General features: G+C 37.2%; 1 protein-coding gene across 1 annotated transcript; it reads right to left on the bottom strand.

Moving 5' to 3' along the window:
• Positions 1-17,245: 17,245 nt before the first annotated feature.
• Positions 17,246-17,935, bottom strand: LOC308514725 (triosephosphate isomerase-like; the record flags this gene model as incomplete). The annotated part of the gene is made up of 1 exon (XM_081084992.1): positions 17,246-17,935. The coding sequence occupies one exon, from the start codon at positions 17,933-17,935 to the stop codon at positions 17,246-17,248; it is 690 nt and encodes a 229-aa protein (XP_080941118.1).
• Between the last annotated feature and the right edge of the window lie 9,159 nt (positions 17,936-27,094).

Here is a 27,094-nt window from a genome sequence, read left to right on the forward strand (position 1 = left end):
AAGTTATTATTGATAGGTACTTGTTTGTAGCGATTTTTATTTTTTGTGCCTGTGTTCCTTCTTCCCTTTTTATTTCTTCTTTTTACACCAGTCCCTTTAGCATTTCTTACATTGCTGGCTTGGTAGTGATAAACTCCCTTAGCCTTTTTTTTGTCTGTGAAGCTCCTTATTTCCCTTCAGTTTTGAATGATAGCCTTGCTTGAATTCCATCCCTTGCTTTGCATCACTTTGTAAATTTCCTTCCATTCCTTTCTGGCCTGATGTGTTTCTGTTGAGAAATCATTTGATAACCTAATGGGTAAAGTATATATTTTTAACAATTAAATGTTAACTAAATAATCAAGATTGCAATATTTTTAGCTCTGGCTGGTGTGACTCAGTGGATAGAGCATAGGCCCTGTGCCTGAAGAGTCAAAGGTTCGATTCTCAATCAAGGGCACATACCTGAATTACAACTTCAATCCCAGGCCCCTGGTCAGGGCACTTGAGAGAGGCAACCAATGGATGTGTCTCTGTCACATCTCTCTCTCTCTCTCTCTCTCTCTCTCTCTCTCTCTCTCTCTCTCACCTCTTCACCTTTTTCCCTTCAACTATTGCTAAAAGTCAATAGAAAAATATATCCTCAGGTGAGGATTAACAAAAAACAAATAAACAAAAAGATGGTGATATTTCATATGCAAATTCCAAAATCATTCTGCTAGGAAATATCTTCAAATCTTCAATGTGAAAATGCATTTGAAGTTGCCAAGCATTTGCAATTATAAAACTATCTATCCTATGTTACATTTATTATTGAATATAGTTTTTTAAATATATTTTTATTGATTTCAGAGAGGACGGGAGAGGGAGAGAGAGATAGAAACATCAATGATGAGAGAGAGTCATTGATCAACTGCCTCCTGCACACCGCCTACTGGGGATCAAGCTTGCAACCCAGGCATATGCCCTTGACTGGGACCAAACCAGCAACCCTTCAGTTCGCAGGCCAACGCTCTATCCACTGAGAAAACTGGCTAGGGCTGTTAAATATATATATTTTTTAATATTTGAAGGACTTGAGTGATATGGCCTAGGCCAAAGGATACCCCATTCCAGTTCTCTAAATTCTTCTTCAATTCCTCTAACATTCTACTCTGTAGCAACTACTGTGTAGGCTGCACAGTTGTAGAAGAATTAATATATTAGATTAATATATCTGTGCTTTCAGTTGCTACGCTGTGATAAGATCTCTAGAAAAAAGTTGACTTGTCAATTTGCAATATCTCTATGGGAATTTTTCAGTTCATAGAAAGTCAAACTAGTAAGTGGTAATGTCCATGAATAACCAAGTTTAAATAAAGCTAACAATATAAGCATCTGGTGTATTTCAAATGATATTATAATAGTATTGCTGTTTGATTTAAAATCTTAAAATTTTAACATAAAAATTCACTTCTCTTGGATAAAAATAAAAGCTTATATGAAGATCTGAATATAGTTGAAAAAATTTAGTTTCTCTGCCATTTCCATAATTTGATTTTCTCTTTTATTCTTGGATACATGATACATATGTATCTTAAAATGTGTATAGTCCATCTATTTTGTCTCCTGAAGTATTCAAGAATATAAATATGAAGTCAGCCAATAAAAATATGTTGCTCTAGGTCAGTATATGGGGAAAAGAGAGTAGAAAAGCAAATTAGAAAAGTGTACATATTTTGAACACTACTTAAGAGAGTTCTGTGTTTATTCATTTTAACACTACCACAGACTACGTGACAACTGATGTGATAACTGTGAAATGAATATTTAGTTTTCTTCTACTTTGAAATGGATATATTACAAAAGGCACTGTTTTTGTCACAGCTAAAATTTCATTCCCCCCCCCCCGCCGCCACACACACACACACACACACACACACACACACTCATTAAGTAAGCACTAATTAATTTAACAATATGCTGACTTTAAGAAAACAGTGATGATGAACCCTTAGGCCTTTCCCTCCAGGAAAATATTGCATAGTGTAGTACTAGTACAGTAGTGGATACAGAAACTGGTGCAAATAAGTAAATTTATGAAATGATCAAAGCAGCCATTATAAAAGTTTGCATAGTGTCTAGATGAAGTCAATAACAATAAGCAGTTAAGTTTATCTATGAGTAAGAATAGTTGTCTTTTCTATGACAACTATTCAGTGTTGTATATATACTGAGCGTTTGTTACTCAAGGCACGCACAAATATAAATAAACCACATGAGGGTAGAATTCTCCAAGGGAATATTAGGTACTATTTCACAACAGAACTTTTTGGATTCTGACAACATGGGTAACAAACTAGCTATCATTTTCCATACTGGCATTATTTTTTAATCACTTATGCTAAATTAAATGCCAAGGTAGATCTCCAAAAACATAAACAGATATGCTTTTTAATCAAAATCATAATATAATTTTAATGTATTTCCTCATTGAGTTGTTTTATCTTTTTTCTATAAAGTAATAAGTATGTTTATCTTGCATGCTACCTATGATCTCTTCTATCATAATTATTTTTCCTGCTCATACTCAACTTGATATTTCCCTAATCCTTAATTTATCGTCTACAAATATATATTTTTGCTTGTGATGATGTCTTACTTAGCCTGATATTTTCCCAAAGCCAAAGGGTAGAAATAAGTTAAATTCAAAGCTTAGAAATAATTCTACCAATACTATAAACAAATTTGAGTAGCATTGGCTATATTTCTATTAAAAAAAATACTTTAAATCAAAAACTGTCACAAGAGACAAAGAATAACTTTATCTATAATAATAAAAGGCCAGGCATCACAACCAGAACAACCAATCGACCAGTCGCTATGAGGTGCATTGACCGCCTCTTGGTTCCTCCCCCTATCCTGCAGGCTCCCATCGCTGGATGGCCAACAGGGAACCATGGGAACCGGGCTGGGTGGCAGCCGAGTGGGATTAAGGACTAGACTCGCAGGGCAGCAGCAAGCATCGCAGAGCGTCCCGGGGCAGCAGACATGGCCCTGATTGCAGGCTAGGCCTAAGGACCCTACAAGCGCACAATTTCATGCATTGGGCCTCTAGTATAATGATAAAAATCAATTTACTGTGAATATATAAGATATGTATGCACCCAATCTCAGAGCATTTAAATACATAAAGTAGATATTGCCAGACTTGAGGAGAGAGAAACAGCAACACAAATAGTGTATAGGAGACTTATACACTACTTTCAATAATGGATAGAACTTCAAGACAGAAAGTCAATAAGGAAATGTTGGATTTAACATTATAGGCCAAATGTACTTAACCAGACATAGTCAGTACATTCTACCCAATGGTCAGGGAATATAAATTCCTTTGAAGAACTGACAGAACATTCTCCAGTAAAGCTCTCATATTAGGTTTAAAAAAAATCTTAACAAATTTAAGATTGAGACCGTAGGAAGAATCTTTTCCAACCATCATAGAATGAACTAGAAATCAATAGTAGAAGGAAAACTTAAATATTCTCTAATTAGAAAATTAAATCACATGCTGTTGAACAACCAATGGGTGAAAAAGATATCATAGGAAAATTAAAAGTATCTTGAGACAAATAAAAACAAAACACTACATACAACAACTTATGGGATGGAGTAAAACCAGTACATAGAAGCAAGTTTATAGCTATAAATACCTACAAAAAAAGAAAAATCTCAACTAAACAACCTAATTTTTTATCTCAATCTATTAAAGAAAAGAACAAAATAAGTTCAAAATTAACAAAAGGAAAAATTAAAAATTGCCCCAGCTGGTGTGGTTGAGTGGTTGAGCATTGACATATGAACCAGGAGGTCAGTGTTTGATTCCCAGTGAGGGTATGCACCTGGGTTGTGGGGTTCAGATGTGCAGGAGGCAGTCAATCAATGTTTCTCTCTCATCATTGATGTTTCTGTCTCTCTCTCCCTCTACCTTCCTCTCTGAAATCAATAAAAATGTTTTTATAAAATTGCAGCAGATATAAACAAAATAGAGAATAGAGAAATAATAGGAAAAAATGCTCAGTTATGCTTTTTAAAACAATAAACAAAATTTGCAGAACTTTTGCTAATTTAACTGGGGGATGAAGAGCAAAGACTCAAATAAATAATATCAGAAATAAAAGATGAGACATTACAATTGATGCCACAGAAATAAAAAATTGAAGGAGACTACCATGAACAACTATATGCCAATAGATTGGATAACTTAGGAAAAAATGTATAAATTCCTAAAAGACACAACATACCAAGGTTGAATTATGAAGCAATAGAAAACCTGTACAGTTCAATAATCAATAAAGAGATTGAGTCAATAAAAGAAATCTTGTAAAATAGGAAAACCTCACTGCTGAATTCTACCAAACACTTAAAAAGAAGTTTTAATGCCAATCCTTTTCAAACTCTGCCAAAAGAAATGTTATCAAACTCATTTTATAAGGCCAGATTTACCTTGATACTAAAGCCAAAAAAACAAACTATAAGAAAAGCAACAGGCTGATATTCCTGATAAGCATAGATGAATAAATCTTCAGCAAAATATAAGCTCACCAACACTTCTTATGCCAGGTCCAAACAAGGTTTATCCTAGGAATGTAAGGATAGTTCAACACTTGCAAATTAATAAACATGATACACCACTTTAACAAAATAAAGGCTAAAAAAAATCCACATGATTATCTCAATAACCGCAAAAAAAATTCAATGACTTCGCATGATAAAATCTTTCAACAAATTAGAAATAGTATAAAATTTAACAAAATAATAAGACCATAGAAGGAAACCCATAGCTAACATCATACTCAATGTTAAAATACTGAAAGCTTTTCCTCTACAATCAGGATGCCCCTTCTCACTAACTCTATTTAATATAGTACTGAAATTCCTAGCCATAGAAATTGGGCAAGACAAATATATATATATATATATATATATATATATATATATATATATATATATATAATTTGGAAATGAAAAAGTAAAATTATCTGTTTGTAGAAGAAATGATCTTACGTATAGAAAACCCTAAAGTCTCTACCAAAAAACAAAACTAAACAAAACAAAAAACCTGTTAAAACTAATAAATTAGTTCAATAAAATTGCAGAATATAATAATAAGGTACACATGTAACATCAGTATACATTAATTACTCTATACTAATATAAACTATCTAAAACAAAATTAAGAAAAAAATCCATTTAAAATAGCATCAAAAAGAATAAAATACTTTAGTACAGATATCAGTAAGGAGATAAAGATTTGTACTGGGAAAATTATGAAATGTTGAAATAAATTACAGGAGACAGAAATAAATAAGAGACTATTCTGCATTTATAGATTTCCCCAAAAACAAACACAAGCATATACTATACACTACTCTTTAATAAGAGTGCCACCTATCCACAGTAGAGAAAGGATAGTCTCTTCAACAGTGTTGGAAAAACTGAATATCCATTGCATTTCCATACAAAAAGTAAATTCAAAATGGATTAAAGACTTACATATAAAACCTGTAGCTACAGTCATGAGTGATTTAAGGAAGGAGATACACTCTCAGAAATGTGTTGTTAGGCAATTTTGTCATGCAAAAATCATAGAGGGCACTTGCACACACTTAAATGGTATAGTCTACTACACACCTATGCTATATGGTATAGCTTATTGCTCCTCAACTACAAACCTATACAACATATTACTGTACTAAATACTGTAGGCAATTATAACACAATAGCAAGTATTTGTGTATCTAAAAATAGAAAAGGTACAGTAAAAATCTATAATAATCTATAATAATAAAAGCATAATATGCAAATCGACCAAACAGCCAAACAGGGGCAAACCATCCTGACGACCTTCCAGACAAAGCTGGGGCTGTGTGGGCCAAGGCAGCCAGGGCTGAGAAAGCCTACACTTGCACAGATTTTTGTGCATCGGACCTCTAGTATGGTATGAAAGATTAAAAATCAGTACACTAGTTCAGGGAATTTACTGTGAAAGGAGAGCTTGCAGTATTGAAAGTTGCTCTGGGTGAGCCAGTGAGTGGGTGGCAAGTGAATGTCATGGCCTAGGATATTACTATACACCACTGCAGACTTTATCTGTGCACTTTGGTTACATTAAATTTATAAAATAATATTTTTCTTCCTTCAACAATGAATTAAACTTGGCTTACTGTACCTTTTACTTTATAAAATTTAAATATTTTAAACTTTCTGACTCTTGTATAATAAAACTTAGTTGAAAACACAACACACTGTACAGCAGTACAAAAATATTTTCTTTCTTTATATCCTTCCTAGAGGCCTGGTGCACAAAATTCGTGTACTGGGGGCAGGGGGTGTCCCTCAGCCCAGCCTGTACTCTTTCCAATCTGGGACTCCTCAGGGGATGTCCGACTGCAGGTTTAGTTGGACATCCGGTAGTCAGACATCCCTCTCACAATCTGGGACTGCTGGCTCCCAACCTCTCGCCTACCTGCCTGATAGGCACCTAACTGCTCCCCTGCCTGCCCAATCATCACTCCCAACAGCCCTCCCATGTCGGCCTGGTCGCCCCTAACTGCCCTCCCTTGCCAGCCCGGTGACCACTAACTGCCCTCCCCTACTGGCCCGGTCTCCCCTAACTGCCTTACCCTGCAGGCCTGATTCCCCCCAACTGCCCTCCCTCCCCTCCTGGCCCAGTTGCCTCAACTGCCCTCCCCTGCTGGTCTGATTGCCCACAACTTCCCTCCCCTGCTGGTCATCTTGTGGTGTCCATCTTTTGACCACATGGGGGCGGCCATCTTGTGCGAGGGCTTGATGGTCAATTTTGCATATTACCTCTTTATTATATAGGATATGACCAGCAGCACAGTAGGTTTGTTTGCACCAGCGTCAGCACACACAGGTGAGTACTGTGTTAAGCTATGATGTTATGACAACTATGAGGTCACTAGATGAGAGGAATTTTTTGGCTCCATTATATTCTATGGGATCACAGTCTGATATATGGTCTGTTATTGACCAAAATGTCATTATGCGATTCAAACTGTACAAAACTTCTATTAAAACACACACACACACACACACACAAAAAAAAAAAACAGGGATAGAACTTCATGACAATGGATCCTGGCAATATGTTTTGTGGTTGTTGTTTTTACAATACCAAAGAACAGAAAATAGAAGCAAAAAGAGTCACATGAGATTACATTAAACTAAAAAGCTTCTGCACAGAAACAATAAAGTAAAATGGCAACCTATGGGATGGGAGAAAATATTTGAAAATCATGTTTCTAATTGGGGGTTATTGTTCAAAGATTTAAGAAAATCCTTCAACACAATAACAACAACAACAAAAAGATTAAAAAGAAAGACAAGTATAAACCAAATAATCTGATTAAATAATGAGCACAAGACTTTAATGGGCATTTCTCCATGGAGAGACATACAAATGGCCAACAGGAAAATGGAAAAAAAAAAAAAAAAGCTCCCAATTTTACCCTAAACAAAGGAGTTTTTGTTTTAATATTCTAGTCTATATTTGTTTTGGAAAGAAATGAAAATCTCTAAAAAGAAAAATTAAAAAAGAAAAAAATGCTCAATATCACTAATCACCACAGAAATGAAAATCAATATCATATTTAGATGTCTCCTCACACCTGCTAGGATGGATATTATATAAAAACAAACAAACGAACGAACAAAAAACCCCACCAAAACCTAAGTGTTGGCAAGGATATGGAAAATCTGTAACCCTGTATACTACTGTTTGGAATGCAAATTGGCAGTCGCCAATGGAAACAGTATTGTGCTTCCTCAAAAAATTAAAATTAGAACTCTCATATGATCTAGCAATTCCACTTTTATGTATGCATCCAAAAGAACTGAAATTGGGATCTTGAAGAGATATCTGCACTCTGATGGTCATTGCAGAATTACTGACAATAGCCAAGGTATGAAAGCAACGTAAACATCCATCTTTAAAATAAAAAGCAGAGGCCAGGCTTGAAATTGCACTAAGCAGACAAAATCAGGTAAGCCATATAAACAAAACTTTAATTTAGGTCATTTTGCAAGACTAACTTGACCTGGGTAATTTCTTTTTTATGCCTCAGTAACCATAATAAAACAGGGAATCAAACTGAAACCGTGGTTTCTTCTCAGCAGGATGCAAAGGTGATTTCTTTCCTGGGTTCTTGTCCAGGTGGATTGGAAGAATGAAGCCAGAGATAATAGGTGGCAGATGAAAAGGTGGAAATGTATTGGAAACAAGTACAGAGAAGGAGATAGCCCACTAAGTGCCTTTTTCCTAAGGTTTATTAAGGCTGCAGTTCTTTGTGTCCTGATATTCCTGTCTGATTGGTCACTATAGCAGCTTCAAAGCTAAAACCCCACGTGAGGCCCCCCTCTTTTCTCCCCCTTCAGTGGTACAATTCTCTAGCCCCTGTGAAAATGTGTTTTCCTCTTTCTTCCCCTTTTGTCAGCATTTCTCTACCCGCTGTGGCTTTCCCTTATCTTCTGTGAATGGGTATCTTCCTCCACTCTTACCCTTTTGTTCTCTGTGAATATATGCCTTTTGGCAGCTCCAAATCCTCAGCCAACTATGCCTCCCTCCCCCATGGATGCCCTAATTCCTAAAACTCCCTAAACCTGGCAATTTTATCCCTAAAAACTTCTCTCAATAAGTAAAACAAACTGGTAACTAAGATTGATATTCCATACCCTAACCAATCCTTATACTACCTAATAAAGATGGAATATGCAAATTAACCATCACTCCATCACAAAGATGGCGGCGCCCAGTCCCCTCAGCCCGGCAGGAGTCGTCCTTTTAGTCCTCGCCATGGTGAGGGTCAAGCAGGCCCCCACAGCAAGCAGACACCAAGGCTCTGCTTGCCCCTTACCATGGTGACGAGCCAGTGAACAGACAGCAGGGTCCTGCTTGACCGTGGCTGCAGCAGTGAGTGACAAGCAGGCCCCCGCAGAAAGCAGACACCAGGGTCTGTGGCAGTGACGAGCAGGCAGGTCTGCAGAGAGCACAGAACCATGGAGAGCAGGCCTAAGCCGTCAGTAGGACATCCCCTGAGGGCTCCCAGATTGGAGAGGGTGCAGCTCCAGCTGAAGGACCCACCCCCCCACCCCCGTGCATGAATTTTGTGCACCGGGCCTCTAGTCATTTAAGAAAATTCTAATACTGTAACCAATCTCTGTGCAGGTTAAACAGTCAATGCCTTCTCACTATATAAAGTGCTTTATAACAATATATCCATGTTTTGGTTTGGGTACTCTCATTCTGTGAACTGTGTGCACCCTAACTTTTACTAATTACTACTTCAGTGATTGACTTCTGCTATTTCTGAACTTTTGACACCATCCATGGATGAATGGTGTCAACTAGAATGCCTATACCTATGAAAAAGGACTAATGTAACATGTAGACAAAATGACTCAGCAAGGGAACATTTGCAAACCTTTGTTACTGGCAACTCATAGTCTGGCATAACAGTGTTAACATAAAAACATTCAAACCTGTAAAGAATTTTTGTGAGTTTATTTGAGCCAAACTGTCGACAACTGCCAGGAAGAAGAACCTCAACGGATTGAGATAATGCTCTGGAGAATGGCGGTGGTACTGAATTTTAGGACTGGAACCTGGATTCTTTGTTTGCAGGAATTGAAGAATGAATCAATGGACAGAAAGTGGCATAGCAAAGGTGGAGATTTTTTGAAGAATAGGTACAGACTCGCATGTGGGGAGAGGGAAGAGTCCCCCAGAACGGAGTCCCGAGGAGGAAGGGGGAAAAGGTCCCACTGAGTTCCTTTCGCTATGGCTTATAAAGGCCTCAGATCCTGGTGCCTGATCTCCCCTCTGAGTGGTCAATATTCCCCTTCGAATTGGTTACTATAGTGATTCCTGAGGCCCTCCTCCCTCATAGTCCTTCCATTTCTCTGGGCTTTCTTATTTTCCATCTGAATGAAGGGCTTCCTTCTCTTTATTTTGTAAATATAGACCTTACTTGGCTACTTCCAGTTCCAATCTTATGTAAATGCAACTGGGTGCTCCCTTGTTTTATGGACATGTAACTGCACCTGGCTTCCTGGTATTATGAAAATGTACCTACTCCCAGTGTTTTTTTCCATGGACCCCAATTCTAAAAAATCCCTAAGCCTGCCTATATTTACTTAAAATTCCTGCTTCAGTGGGTTACATCTATATTTATACATTGCAACCAAAGGAAGGGACGTAGGTAGGTTACATGAAATTCATTAGTGATAGACTAGAGAGGCAGGAGAAAGCAAAGTGGGGAAACCCCTGGGATTGGATAAGAAGTAAAATGATAGACATATACTTAGGTGGGTGCAGGAACAATTAACATGATAACAATGAAAAAATTTGTGAAGAAACACTAGGTTGCGCCCCAAGGGGTCCAGAAAAAGGGAAGTTACAAGTTACCCAGACATTACAAAGGATATGTTATCATAGATGCAAAATGACAGATAGGAGAAACCAAGATGGAGGCATAGGTAAACACCGGAAATTGATGCCTCCCACAACCACTTCAAAAATACAACTAAAAGACAAAACGGACATCATCCAGAACCACAGGAAGGCTGGCTGAGTGGAAATTCTACAACTAGAAGGAAAGAGAAAATCACACTGAGACTCAGAGGAGTTGCGGAAGCAAAGTGCAGAGGTAAGAAGGCGCACGCAGAAAGGGCTGGCAACTGAGGACAAGGCTGTCTTTTTCAATCAGGAGGGAGACACAAGCTCCCAATGGCCCTAAACTTCAGTTCCGGGTGGGTCTCGGGGGACCCAGACTCATACGGGGAGAAACTGGATTGTCTTGCAGTGGGTGGAACTCGAGGGTGGCTTTCTCTCAGAGATGCTTGCAGCAATTACCATGGGACACTGAGACCTGGGGCCTCTTAGGGCAGGGCTGAGGATCAGCCATAGCTGTTTGCTCCGCTCTGTTGATTCCCTGAGACCCTGCCCCACCCAAGCTGTGCGCAGAGGCTTTTGCATATGAGTGATCTGGCCCTTTGAAATCTAAAATTACCTAACAAACTGCAGCTGGTTCAGAAAGACCCAGAACACCCAAAAGAAGGCTGAAGGCCCCACAGCAGCTTGCATTGCTTCACAGCTGGGCCTCATCTGGGCACATCCAAACCCCAAACAAAAAAGAGGAATCTGCAGATCTCTCCATAGCTCCTGCTAGGTAGCCTCAGGCAAAGGCTAAATTAGCACCTCCTTAGAGTGCCAGTGTACCCAGTGGTCAGAGTGGGACCATCCAGATTACAACTCCTCAGATCCATAAGGGACACACTCAGGGGGCAGACTCAGTGAGCACCAAAGCCCCACTGAAGCAAGTCTTGCCCCATAAGGGTGTCTCCAGCACAGAAGTTCTCCCACTGTAGACATAGCTGATTCTCACAGCCAATTGGCCTGGAGGTCAATTCTTCCCAGTGATACCAACTACAATCAAGGCTTAACTACAACAAGACTGTGCACATAGCCCACAAAGGGGTGCACCTCAGGTAATTGGGGAGGCTGAGCCACTGGGCCCTATAGATCACCTAGCACAGAAAGCCACTCTATCAACACAGGGAAGCAGCCAAAATGCAGAGACAAAGAAACAGGTCACAAATGACAGAAATGGAGGAAAGCAAACTATTGGATATAGAGTTCAAAACCACACTTTTAAGGTTTTTCAAGAATTTTCTAGAAACTGCCAATAAATTTAGTAAGACCCTCAATAAATCTAGTGAGACCCTCTAGGATATGGAAAAAGACCAACTAGAAATTAAGCATACACTGACTGAAATAAAGAATATTATACAGAGATCCAACAGCAGACTAGAGGATCACAAGAATCAAGTCAAAGATTTGAAATATGAAGAAGTAAAAAACACCCAACTGGAAAAGCAAAAAGAAAAAAGAATCCAAAAATATGAAGATAGTGTAAGGAGCCTCTGGGACAACTTCAAGCGAACCAACATCTGAATTATGGGGGTGCCAGAAGAAGAGAGAGAGCAAGATATTGAAAACCTATTTGAAGAAGTAATGACAGAAAACTTCCCCTACCTGGTGAAAGAAATAGACTTACAAGTCCAGGAAGTGCAGAGAACCCCAAACAAAAGGAATCCAAAGAGGACCACACCAAGACACATCATAATTAAAATGCCAAGAGCAAAAGACAAAGAGAGAATCTTAAAAGCAGCAAGAGAAAAACAGTCAGTTACCTACAAGGGAGTGCCCATATGACTGTCAGCTGATTTCTCAACAGAAACTATGCAGGCCAGAAGGGAATGGCAAGAAATATTCAAAGTGATGAATACCAAGAACCTACAACCAAGATTACTTTACCCAGAAAAGCTATCATTCAGAATTGAAGGTCAGATAAAGAGCCTCAAGGATAAGAAAAAGCTGAAGGAGTTCATCACCACCAAACCAGTATTATATGAAATGCTGAAAGGTATTCTTTAAGAAGAGGAAGAATAATAAAAGTGTAAAGATAAAAATTATGAACAACAAATACATATCTATCAACAAGTGAATCTAAAAATAAGTGAATAAAAAACCTGATGAACAGAATAAACTGGTGAATATAATAGAATCAGGGGCATAGAAAGGGAATGGACTGACAATTCTCAGGGGGAAAGGGGTGTGGGGGATGTGGGAAGAGACTGGACAAAAATCGTACACCTATGGATGAGGACATTGGGGGGGGGGTAGGTAAGGGCAGAGGGTGGGGTCGGAACGGGTGGAGGGGAGCTATGGGGGAAAAAAGAGGAACAACTGTAATAATCTGAACAATAAAGATTTTCAAAAAAATAAAAAGAGAGAGAGAAAGAAAAAGAAAAAAGACAGATAGGCTCAGTTAAGGTAAAGGTTGACCTTGTCAGTGAAGATACTGACCTAGGATGTAACTACCCACCATAACGGCTTTTAATTAAAGTTTAATTTCAGACCATCTGCTGTGGTTACTTTAGGTCTCTGAGTTGGCAAGACTGCCATGCAGGCGTTCCCTGAGCTTTTCAGGTTAGCATGTGGCCCCTTTTGTCCACGACGGGCACATGAAAGATATGGCCCTTGTGGCAGCCATAAAGGTAATGCCAGGGCCCAACAGCATTGACTTATGCTAACATTGCTAACCTAGCTACTGTTAACCAAACAGAAAACAGTAGCAGGCTATGGCACCACCCCTTGAGGGTGATAATGAACCCATGTTTGTTTTGTTTTTTTCTCAAGGAATAGGTATTAGTTATATGTATATTTTTACTTCCTGCACAAAATCAGCATACCTAAGAACTTATTTGACCTAGTAGCATCAAATTATACTTAAACTTGCATAAGTGCAAGGGATCTTCTTTACATGAAAAATGTACAGAAATAGATTCATGACCATGAATTCACTGATCTTTACTTCCATGTTTGATAGCTATTCAAAGAGGAGTTCTTTGCACCAACAACACCCACACCCTTGTCATCTGAAAGGAAAATTGTGACTAAGAAGGGCTATGAAAGGTCACAGGATCAAGTTTTCACTGATTGTAAATTCAATGTGTCTCCCCAAAAATGTGTACACACTTGAACAGCAAATAGCTGTTAAATGAAAATGAAATGTATTTAAATAAACACTGCCTTTATAATTATTCAAATGTATATGTATACACTTTTGGGGACACCCTGTATAATCCAATTGCTGTGATACTTTTTTACATGAACATTTGTTGAGTGGAAGAACTATAAGGAAATGTAAGCCGTTTCTAACAATATGATTATATCCCTCATTAGACCTTTTGTTTTTTTAGACTGGGGAATGACATTCATTTCATAATCAACAACAGTGTATTGCATGCCTACTATGAGTTGGGCAATGTGATAGTATCTGAAGAAAAAAGAAAATTATGAGCTCTGATCTTTAATTTCTCAGAAACTAGTGGGCTCATCCATTCATTTGCCAATATCTATAGCCCATAATCTTATATGTACTATTCAATGACCAGATCATTTGCTTACTTTCATAGAGTGTCTTATATAAAGTTCTAATCCTCTGGGTGTTAATCTGTCACTAGGAACAGTTTCAATCATAATTTTCTTGCTCTTGATCATGACTCACCCATATGACACAGTGAAACAAATTAGTGTTCTTATTTCATTGATTTGACCTCTGGGTCTTTATAGATCTTACTTCTCTAATTAGTCTGCAAAGAGAAATAGCAATATATAGATTCAAGGAATACATTAAGACAGAGGAAACATTTTTACCAGTTTGGAACCCAAGGGGATTTTAGATCTGTCAGTGTGATGAGTTGGGTTTAAAGTTAGCTCGTCTATATTATAATAAATAGTTTTATGACAACACACTGCTCTAGGCATTTCAAAATCACTATAGTTTTGTTCTTCACAAATGCTGAAATATACAGTAAATGAAAATTTATATTACATTTTAATATTATAATATTGAACATTCTATTTTCATTCTTAAAACTATTATCCTATTTCAAGTAAGTACTAATTATTGCTTGTCTGTACAAGTTCAACCACATGTCACATGGTCTTTGTTACTGGGGATCTGTCCTTTCTCAGATGACCTTCCTACGAAACAATATGTACTTTACATGACTTTATACGTCCACTTCTCACTATGATGGACTAATTGGTACTGAAATAACCCTCCATATGTAAACCAATATAAACTGAAAAAATATATGAAGCAACTGCTTTTAAGCATTGACCAGTAGGCAACATAATACTGCAGCCTTAGAGAATAGGCAATAGAATATCTGCAAAGAGCTAAAAACATTATGTTGTTTTATTGTAATAAAATGTGCATATACATATAATATTTTACATTAAATTAATCTATGAATAGTGTATTTCCTTAGGTGCATGTAAATGAAGTGTTAGCCATTTCTACTTTGAAAAAATTATAACAATGGTTATTCATGTTTTATTTTCTATTTCATTGTAATAAACTTTCCATTAATTTGTAAATAATTTTATTTTAATACTTCCAAATAAAAGTTTCATGCAGAACCCAATCTTTCTTGTCTTGTATTCTTCTATATCCTTATACCATAGTCCAAGGTCTGGTACTTTGTAGGTACTCAATACACTTATATTGAGTTTATGAATGGAAGCATACTTGCAGATTTCTTCTCAACTAGATACCCAGCATAATACTACAGATAAAATGGTTTTCCTATGAAGATACTTTAATAAATATGTTAATATCACCAATATATGTATATATTTATACAGTATAATAATATATTAACAATACTTGCATTACATGTAGATGTGTAAAGTACCTCAGGCCTCTCAACTCTTACATCTATAAATGAGCTTATAATCTTAGAGTATATAGCCCTATAATTTTAAAGAGCATAAGAAGTTGTAATAGAAATTATAAGTGAGTTGGCCATATATAATATTATTTATATTTTATAAAGCTATGTTACTCCTTTTTCTCTTTGAAAAGTTTATAGAAAAACAAGTAACAAAAATTAAGTCAGGTAAAAGGAAAAGAAAATATAAAACATTGTTATTTTACAGAACAAGACATTATGACAGGCGATGGATGCAAGTTATACAAAATAAGAAGTGGAAATCTAAATGAAACTTTTTTCAATAGTACATACAAATAAATGTATTATCATTTAGAGCAGCATTAATTCAAACAGCATTTTGTGAGTACCCACTGTATGCCAGGAACTATGGAAGGAACTTAGCCTATACATGTGAACAAAGCAAACATGCCTGCCTTCATGGAATTTATCTTCCATTAGTGGGAAATATGTAATAAGTAGAAATTGGACATAATAAATTGAATATAATGTTGAAGATACTATTTTGTAAGAACAGATATAAAGAGAGTTCAGGAATATTAGACACAGGAGTAAACTTCAGTTATAAATAGAGTATTGAAGGTAGAGTACTATTTGAGCCATAAAAAGATATTTGAAAAAAGATTTAAGTAAGTGAGAGTGTTGGCCACATGACAATCTTGGTAAGAAGGATTTTAAGTGAAGAGAAAAGCTGTGAAAGTCCCTAAAATACAAGTAAAATTTGGTGTGTTCAAAGATCATCAGGGTGGTTAGAGAGGATGCAAGACAGTGCATGCGAGGCAGGGGAAATATTGATATTTTACAGATATATTTCACATTTAGTAAGGTTTATTGTGTATTAAAGGGACCACATGTAGACTATCTACTCTAAGGTTTGAAAATTGAAACCTAAAAGAAGAAATTGTTACAGATATTATATAAGAGAACTCCATTTTGTAGTCTTTGATGGCAAAATGGGACGTGACAATAATGTAGCAACTTTAGGTGCCTTTTAAAAGAAGTACTTTCTATGTAAGGCACTAACATCCTACAAGCCATAGTTGGTGGCAGAAGTTAAGATGCTGCTTTTTAAAAAAAATCTAAATCTTTAATCCCTCATAGTACTTATAAAAGTAAGAGCAACTGGATTCTTTGATTTGTGAAAGTGAAAGCCCCATATCCTTTTATTTAGTAATAAGTGCCTCATCACATTTGATCTGTGATGAGGCACAAAAGAATAGAACTTCAATATGAACATCACACAAAACCCTCACCATTCGTTTTTTTGTTCCATGGGGCCACTGCCTTCAGCTGTTAAAAGTACTTCTTTTATATCATTTTCTGAAGTTGTTACCTTTACTGAAAAGCTTTCTAACTGTCCACGAATTTTGCAACTACCGTAAACCAGGTGACAGCTTAATCCTAGAAAATGTTCTTTTGCTCTTATTATTATTTTTTTTTATAGTGCCAGATGTTTATTCCCACCCCCAAGTGGGACTGCTTGCATACACAACACACAGGAGTTGGCACCAGGGAGGAAAACAGCTCTTTCCCGGCCCTTGGCCCATGTACGAGATGGGAGAGGAGGATGGCTTCTCTTTCCTGTGAACAAGAGGGGATTGAGGGACCCATGACCAAACCCTACTCTTCTGCCTTTCAGTCAAGGAGAGCCATTTTGGTGACATGTTTTGTTCCAATTATTATAGTAAGTGGAGAAGGGATTGTCCCAACCATTACAGGTGTACATGGTAAAGGAGAAGTACAGTTTGGATTAGGACATGAGAAGGGGCAGGTGATACCATCAGAAGCATGTGTGGGGGCAGGGAGAGGGAGGAGCAGTCATTGAGCTTCTGAGCTTCACAGTCCTTGGCATAGTAGAAAGGGCAGAGAGATGGATTTGGGGCGTATTGTTTGGCATTGTTTATGTCCGCAAATTCAGGCTTGAGGGATGCACTACCCACGAGGAAGCCATCCATGTCAGGCTGGCTTGCCAGCTCCTTGCAGGTTCCCCAGTCACAGAACCTCCATAAATGATGCGGGTGCACTGAGCTACTGCATCAGAGACATTGGACTTAAGCCATCCCCAGAGCTTTTCGTGTACTTCCTGGGTCTGCTGGGGTGTTGCAGTCTTGCCTGTACCAATGGCCCACACAGGCTCATAGGCCAGAACAACCTTGTCCCAGTCCTTCACGTTATCTGCGATGACCTTGGTTTGTTCAAAAACCACCTTCTCAGTGATGCCAGCTTCCCTCTCATCTAGCTTCTCCCTAAAGCAGGCGATCACTCCAAGTCCCTCAGCCGGGGCATGGGCCACTTTCTGCTCAATCAGCTCATCTGACTCCCCAAAGACCTGCCTTCTCTCCAAGTGCGCCAGGGCTACCCATGTGGCTCCACAGTCTTTGATCATGCCAGGGATGATTTCCCCAGTAAAAGCCCCATTAGTCACTTTGTAGCAGTTCTGGGCAGCCACAGCAATCTTGGGATCTAGCTTCTGCCTGGCGAAGTCAATGTAGGCTATGGGGGGTGCACAAACCACGTCTGTGTCGGCTGGCACCATGGCGGCGTTCAGAGTGGTGATGAGTTCCCCCAGAGTCCTCTTCCACCCATTCATCTTCCAATTCCCCTGATTAGAAACTTCCTGGAGGGCGCCATGGCACTTAAGCTGACCGACTGAAGGTCAGTATCCTGCTCTTATTATTCTTAAGATCATCAAGGACCCAGGATAAAATAACAATACCATCACATAGAGACCCTACCAGAAAAATTATATAAGTGTACAATTTTTTCAGAATTCAATCAGTAATCATATTTTAACTTCATAATTTTCTATGTTCAATAAGATAAAACTAATATAAAATTGTTTTATATATTTGCAGGTATATCATTTGATGCATACACATTTAGGATAACTATGCCTTCTTGAAAGCTTGTTTCTTCTATCATAATATTATATTCCTTAATGCCTAAGACAATCTTATTTGCTCTGAATACTACTTAATTTGACCACCACCTATTTTTTTTAAATTAATATTTTTGTTATATACCTTTTCCATCATTTTACTTATAATCTGATTATCCTATTTAATAATAGAGAAACATGGTAATTAGCCATAACTTCGCTACCCTTTCCATTGGCTAATCAGCGAGATATGCAAACTAACTGGCAGCCAAGATGGCGGCCGGCAGCCAGGCAGCTGAAACGAACATGAGGCTTGCTTGCTCCAGTGACGGAGGAAGCAAACGTTCCCCGCCTGCCGCTGCTGAGCTCTGAGCTCCAGATGCAACTATGTCGCAATTATAGAACCTAAACAAATCCCAGAACCTGCTTTCAGCCAGCACGGCCTCAGAGCTTAGAGCGGCCAGTGATGGCAATAGAGTTTCAATTATAGAATCTAAACAAACCCAGGTACCTGCTTTCAGCCAGCAACGGCCTCAGAACTAAAGTCAGCTCTCAGCTCCAGTGACAGCCATAGAAGGTAAATAAATCCCAGGAAAAAAAAAAAGAAAAAAGGAGAGGCTGGGAGCTTCAGTTGCCCACCAGCCTGAAAACAGCCCTCAGCCCCTCACCCAGACTGGCCAGGCACCCCAGTGGGGACCCCCACCCTGAAGGAGGTGTGACCAGCTGCAAACAGCCATCATCCCCTCATCCAGGCTGGCCAGGCACCCAAGCGGGACCCCCACCCTGATCCGGGACACCATTCAGGGCAAACTAGCCGGCCCCCACCCATGCACCAGGCCTCCATCCTATATAGTAAAAGGGTAATATGCAAACTGACCCTAACAGTAGAAGAACTGGGAATGACTGGTCACTATGACACACACTGACCACCAGGGGGCAGACGCTCAATGAAGGAGCTGCCCCCTGGTGGTCAGGGTGCTCTCACATGGGAGGAGCTCTGCTCAGCCACAAGCCAGGCTGATGGCTGCCAGTAGAGCGGTGGTGGTGGGAGTCTCTCCTGCCTCCTCAGCAGCTCTAAGGATGTCCGACTGCAGTTTAGGCCTGCTCCCCGCTGGCAAGTGGACATCCCCCAAGGGCTGCTGGGCTGCCAGAGGGATGTCTGATTGCCATCTTAGGCCCAATCCCCCGGGGAGTGGGCCCAAGCCAGCAGGTGGTCATCCCCTGAGAGGTCCCAGACTGTGAGAGGGCACAGGCCGGGCTGAGGGACCCCCCCGCTCCCCCGAGTGCACAAATTTTTGTGCACCGGGCCTCTAGTCCTATCTAATAAAGAGGGAATATGCTAATTGACTGCCCTGCTCTCAAAGATGGCAGCGCCCACAGCCAATAAGGAGGGAATATGCTAATTGACTGCCCTGCCCTCAAAGATGGCAGTGCCCACAGCCACAATATGGCTGGGCCCAGTCCCCTCAGCCCCGCTGCCTGCCTCCAGAGCTCCCCAGTCCCCTCAACACCCCCAGCCACCCAGGGCCGCCCAAGGCTCAGGTAACCACGGCTGGCCGAGGCTTACGCTGGGTTGTGATAGGGAGTCACCTTCCCCTGATCGCTGGGTCGCCTCCCACCCCTGAAGGCTCCCAGACTGTGAGAGGGGACAGGCCTGGCTGACAGACCCCTCCTGCAGTGCATGAATTTTCATGTACTGGGCCTCTACTCCTATATAATAAAAGGGCAATATGCAAATAGACTGAACAACAGAACAACCAAACAACCAAAGTGTAATATGCTAATGATATGCTATGGCTGCTCAACTGCTTGCTATGATATGCACTGACCAACAGGGGGCAGATATTCAAGGCACAGGCATGGAAACATGGAACAGACTGATAAATCTCAGAGAGAAGGGGAGAGGGGAAGGCAGGAAGAGATTCACCAATGATCTTATATGCATACTAGAGGCCCAGTGCATGGATTCGTGCACCGGTGGGGTTCCTCAGCCTGGCCTGTGGTGATCAGGCTGAAACTGGTAGTCCAACATTCCCCAAGGGGTCCTGATTGTGAGAAGGTGCTGGCCTGGCCAAGGGAACCCACCAGTGAACAAATCTGTGCACCTGGCCTCTAATGTCCTTATATTTGAAGTTAATGTATTTAGTGAACAGATAGGTAGATCATGTGTTTAAATTGACTCTACTGATTTCTGTCTTTTCACTGGTGTATTTAAATATTTACATTTAATGTAATCATTAATATCTAGGGTTTAATTTGGCATTTTATTTTTGTTTGTTTTTTGTTGTAGTTTTTGTTCCTGTTTTATGTTACCTACTTTCTTGTGAGCTACCTAAACATTTGTTAAAGTTTAATTTCTAAATTAAATTATATTTTATTTGTTTGCAATGTTTATTAGAATTATATTTGTGTAGCATTTATATTGTTTTAAAATTTATTCTGGCTATTACTATCCAATATATTTTAATCTAATAAATTAGAGGTATGGAGTAGAAAATAAATACCAATATAATCTGTTTTGCTAATTGTATAATAACCTAAACAAATTAGAACAGAGAACGCCCCATACAAAACAACACAAAAATAATTTAGAGATACAGGTGTTTGCTTAGGAAAGGCTGAAGATTTCAGTCTCTGGTATTTGGAATATAGGCTTTAGTCTTTAACTACTGGGTGGAATAAAGAGTGTGTGGCACTATATAGTATAAGTGGGCCCACACAGTTCAAACTTGCATTCTTCAAGGATCAAATACATTGTATGTTAAATAAAATTTTACATATATAATTTTAATGTTTTCATCTTCCTATAATTAAATCTTTGAAAAATTACTTTACCTCATTTGGTAGTAAAAAGTGAACTTAAACTATTTGTTCAACTTCTTATTTATAGTAAAACCTGGGAAATTGTAAAAATTTAAAGGATGTACCATCCAAAATATTTAAGAAAAAACTTTTGTTTTGTTATGCTAATTGCGAAGAGAACACTTTGATAATTAGTTAATTTATATTGAGTGCCCATAATTGTACAATGTAGAAAAAGTGCAGCAAAAAGGTAAAAAGATTCTGAGATGAAGTTACAAATTAGCATTCTCAAATCAGATATTCATTTATCTCTTACTCAATAGCATAAGTTAAATGAATAGCATAAATGGGATATTATTAAAATGTTATATTATAACTTGTGAAAATATTGTTACATAAAAAGAATAACTAGATAATGCATAAATAATGCAGGGAATGGTGGTAAAACAATTATTTTGTAATAATATATTTGAGAAGTTCTTGCTTATTATTTTTTGTTGAAAAGCTTTCTAACTTTCCTGATAGTTTTATAATGATAACTAGTTATTTTCTCATGTGTATTTTATTAAGGATGTAGTTTTACTCATGCTATCCATATATTATTTTAAAAAGTAACCTGAATATATGTTTATACATAATTTTTTTAGAATTTAAAAAAATGCATAATCATGCATTTATGTTTCCTAAAATGCTCAATACATATGCCTATGCATAGATTTATACACATGCATATATGAATGAATACATTTATGTTTATGCATGTTTATAATTCTGCTCATTTAATAAAAATATCACTATACAATGTGTAGTCACTGCAACTTTCTTTTTTATTATCACTACATTTTATTTTTAGATGCATTCTAAATCTGTATTTTCTCTGCTCTATGATATTTCATATGCAAATATGCTACCAAGTATATAGCCAGTCAGTGCCTGGAACAGTTGTTATTCTATCACTGTAAAACATTAGTATCCCTATGAGGAATCATTGGTAATGAAGTGCAAAAATTTCATAAGCTTTAATACTCTAATAGTGGAATTACTGCTTCGTGGGATATACAGGGTGAGACAAAAGTAAGTTTATAGTTGTTCATATGGAAAATAATACAATAATTAATGGAACCAACATCAAAAGTCCAAAACATACAGTGATGTACATAATATCCACATTTGCAAAAAACATTTATTTCTAACTTCTTTCACTTTCAAATTTTCAAGTAGATTAAAAATTATAAAATCAGCCACAAGTGTTAATTTGTATTTTATATTTTTGTAATTTTTATAATTTTATGATTTTTTCAAATCCCAGTAATTACTAATAAATAGAAGTAGAAATGCATTTTGAAGTGGTCCTTCTCAAATCTGTACCTCTAAATTCTAAATAAATTCCAATATTAAAACTGTAAACAAAAAAGTATAAGTTAAAGTTATATTCTATATTGCAATTCATAGCTGTTTTCATTTGCTGTGACATAAAAATAAAAATATGGAACTATGACTTTTAAGCATGTGGCAAGGTAAAACTTCGGTACTGCTCAATCAATCTAGATGACTTTTGGTAATTTCGGAATGAGTGGGGACGGGGAGGAAGAAAGAAAGAGAGAGAGAGATTTATTGATGTATGTAATATTTTAGGGAAAAGATTTTCTTAAATGAATCATTCATCTGCAAGACACAGAACATAATCAATGGAGCTGAAATAAAAATGTGGTTTCATATAAGGATAAAATGTGAAACCCTTAGAGATAGAAGGAAATAGATTTGAATCCATTCTGAGCTGGAGAGTCACTGTGAAGCTTTTCTCTCCTTTTCTCTCCATTATCTTCTTTCCTTAGTCTCTTCCCTATTTCAAAGTGCCAATATTTAATCTTCTTTCTCTGTAGACTGCTTTAACTGCTCATTGAATGGCTTAAACAAAGTCTATTATGATCACACCAAAGAGAAAACCTCAGCCATTGGAAGTTAGTTATCTTTTTGCTCAGTGCTGCAGTTACCTGTCTTTGTGTACATGTTCAAAACATTGATACAGACTGCAATTGTTCTGCATTGAGCCAAATATACCACCAGATTTCCATGAGTTGTAGAAGTCAAAGCTATTTCAGATCTCCTATTCTACAACTGAGAGTACGGCTTGTTCTCTAAGAAAAATTAATGTACATGAATGAACAAAGTTTTTTAACACCTGCTAAAAATTCTTAGGTGGTCCTGGCCAGCGTGGCTCAGTGGCTGAGTGTTGTTCTATGAAACAGGAGGTCACAGTTCAATTCCTAATCAGAACACATGCCTGGGTTGTGGGCGCCATCTCCAGTAGAAGGCGTGCAGGAGGCAACTGATCAGTGATTCTTTCTCATCATTGATGTTTTTATCTTTCTCTCCCTCTTCCTTCCTCTCTGAAATCAATAAAAATATATATATATTTTAAAAATCTCTTAGGTGGGTTAGAAGTCATAAATTATTTTTATTTCACATAAAAACTGATACATAAAAACTATGTTTATTTCTCAATTTGCTAACCACATTGAAAATAGAATATGTATTTTGAAAATGACAGTTTGCTAATATATAGTACTCTCATATGCTTTTAATCCTTTTATTTCATATTATAAATTGCTATACATTAATTTTATTTTAACTACTTAACCTATATATTTTTTTAATATATTTTATTGATTTTACAGAGAGGAAGGGAGAGGGATAGAGAGTTAGAAACATCGATGAGAGAGAAACATCAATCATCTGCCTCCTGCACACTCCCCACTGGGGATGTGCCTGCAACCAAGGTACATGCCCTTGACCGGAATCGAACCTGGGACCCTTCAGTCCGCAGGCCAACGCTCTATCCACTGAGCCAAACCAGCTAGGGCTTAACCTATATTTTTATTTATTTTTAAATATATCTTTATTGATTTCAGAGAAGAAGGAAGAGGGAGAGAGATAGAAACATCAAGGATGAGAGAGTAACATTGCTTGGCTGCCTCATGCACGCCCCCTCTTGGAGATCAAGCCCACAATCCTGACTAGGAATTCAACGGTGACTTCCTGGTTCCTAGGTCAGCACTCAGCCACTGAGCAATGCTGCCAGCTACTTACTTCCCTATATTTTGTGTCTCCAGCCTTCTCTAGTTCTAAGTGAGAGAGTGACATTAACACTTTGTGTCAAAATCTCACCAAGAGAATTGTAGGAATTATTATATTATATACTTTTCAAATAAAGAACTGGAAAGTAATTATATATAAACAACTTATTGAGCACACATATTTCACTTTGGCAAAGTTTATTATTTTACAGTGTTACTCAAGTTTTCTATATGAATTATTGAACAAATTGACCCAAAATAACTAGTATGGTATTATAATCATCAGACTTTTCAAATGCAAATAAGTTAAATTAATAACCATATCAAGGAATTACTACCTTATTAAAAGTTTGATATTTTAAATAAGAGGATATATGATTAATATTATATTTGACATTCTGTTCAGCTTGGTTTTCAGCATGGCTATGTATTCAATTAAATATGTTGAATGTACTGTCTTACAGTGAATATTTATTCATGATTAAAAAATTACAAATGAGAATTTACAGAACAATAGTGCTTAGAAATGGGATTGTGTCAATACAAGTTATTCACAATAGCAGCGAGTCTCCCAAGAGATTACTGCTTATTCTCCTCAGAGAATGTATTGAAGAGATTTAGTTACCTTCAACAGGAAGCTATAAGCTCAAGGGAATAATTTCTACTATGAGAAAATGTTTGAAAATGTGTTATTCATTACCAAAACTTAAACACTAAATAGATTCATTAAGGACATTAACTACATGGACAATCAGGTGTTCTTTTGGAATTGCTTAATAGTATAATCTGCATGTTAGGGATACAAACTCCCTGTAAAATAATTTTTACGAACATGTTGACTCTGTTGTCATTTCCATACATTACATGCTTCAATGATCATTGGACATTTATTGAATATTGGAGGAATATACAAAACTATAAGAAACCAATTTATATAGGAATTATTTATATTAATAAATTATTTGTAATCTAAATGTGGATATTATTTGAAAAACATGATGCCGACATGGTCATTAATACTGAAGACAGTTTATAATGATAAAAGAAAATATTCATTGGAATATTTAGAACACTTTGGAATAATAATTTTAAATATGTGTATAATTATGGAGGTCAATTTCTGATCTAAATTTTAAATGTATTCAGAAATGTGCTTGTTGACAAATGGATTATATCACTGAAGTAACTGACATATATTTTAAAAGAAATATCTTCCACTTGCCTAGGAGATATCAAACTTGACTTGTACATTTCATCGCAATTGATTTTATTTAAAAAGCTGAAGATGATAAAGAACATCTCAGTTCAGTAAGCAATAGGAAAAGTTTAATCGTTGGTGTATGAATCTCTATGTTAAATGCATAAAGTTTTAATGTTTGGTGCATGAATCTTTATGGTAAATGCATAAAGAGCATAATCACCAACAACTCCACCTTAAATCCCCTGATCATTCCCCTCAGTGAGCAACACAGCAAATTTCTGCTATAGCATGCTTTAGCTTTCTTGGGTTTTTATTAGGCTAAGCATTATAAGCATTATCTATACCAGATTTTATCTTATTCTTTGACAGTATGTCCATTTTTTCATATTTTATTATTTTCATATTTCTGTGTGTAAGACTGTGATTAAGTGATTTTCCTATTCTGGAATGTAGGCATCATCGAAACAAAAGAGCAACATAGACAAACTTAGTATGCCCTGGTATATTAATGGTGCGATTCTTCAAACTCAGATACAAAGAACAAAATGCCAAATGGGAGGGCGTTTTGGGGAATAGCTGGAAAAGGTGAAGGAATTAAGTAACACAAATTTCTAGTTATAAGAATAGTCATGGGAATGTGAAGTACAATATAGGGAATATAGTCAATAATACTGTAATATGTATTGTGTGTGATGGGTACTAGACTTATCAGGGTGATCACTTCATAAGGTATATACATTTCTGATCTCTATGTTGTATACCTGAAATTAATATGTCAACTGTTATTTAAAATTCTAAAAACATTAAAGGCTCTTTTGCTTGAGTAGGAAGGTTATAATATAGATCATGCTTCTTTTTCTACAAATATCCTTTAAGCCTACGTCGGAAGCTCTGTCCTCAAGATCTTAGCATTTCATGTTAAGAAAAGATAAAACAAAAGAAAAAGTATAAAATTTGGGGAAAAAATAGGTTTAGGTACTCTCAAAAGCCTAGAACAAACTACTCAAGTGAAAACATTTTTTAAAAATGTTCTTAATATTATTCAAAGTCAAAATTTATGGAGATCTACCTCCATCACGCCACACAGACTACCTGCCCTGATGAAAAAGCATTATCGTTCACAGTGTGTTTTGAAACTCTCCTTTTCAAATAAAACTTTAAGTTTCACACAATCATACGTTGATATTCAGTTGAAAAAATAACACAGAAATGTCCATATCCCCTTAACCCAGTTTCTCCCAATGGTAACGTCTTGAAAACTGATGGCACAATATCACATCAAGGGGATTGGCGTTGAAACAAGCAAGGTACACAAATGTTCCATCACTGCAATAATCATTTACCAGATATTGTCACTTTTTAAAATCAAATTTATCAGGGTGACAATGGTTGATAAAATTATATAGGTGTATAATTCTGACAAACCATCAGTATATTACGTTGTGTGACCACCACCCAAATTCACTGCTGGTGGGAATATAAACTCATACAGCCACTATGGAAACAGTATGAGGGTTCTTAAAAAATTAAGAATTAAGTTACCATATGGCCCACAACTCCTCTTCTGGGTATATACCAGAAAAAACTCAAAACTATTTATTGGAAAGATATATGCACCCCTATGTTCATTGCAGCATTTTTCATGGTGGCCAAGACATGGAAACAACCAGTGTCCTTCAGTAGATGATTGAATAAAGAAGATATTGTATATATACAATGGAATACTGCTCAGCCATAAGAAAAGAAAAAATACTGCCATTAGCGAAAACATAGATACTGGCACTTTTATGG

The sequence above is a fragment of the Myotis nattereri genome (assembly GCF_964212035.1).
Source record: "Myotis nattereri genome assembly, chromosome: 2".
Lineage (NCBI taxonomy): Eukaryota > Metazoa > Chordata > Mammalia > Chiroptera > Vespertilionidae > Myotis > Myotis nattereri.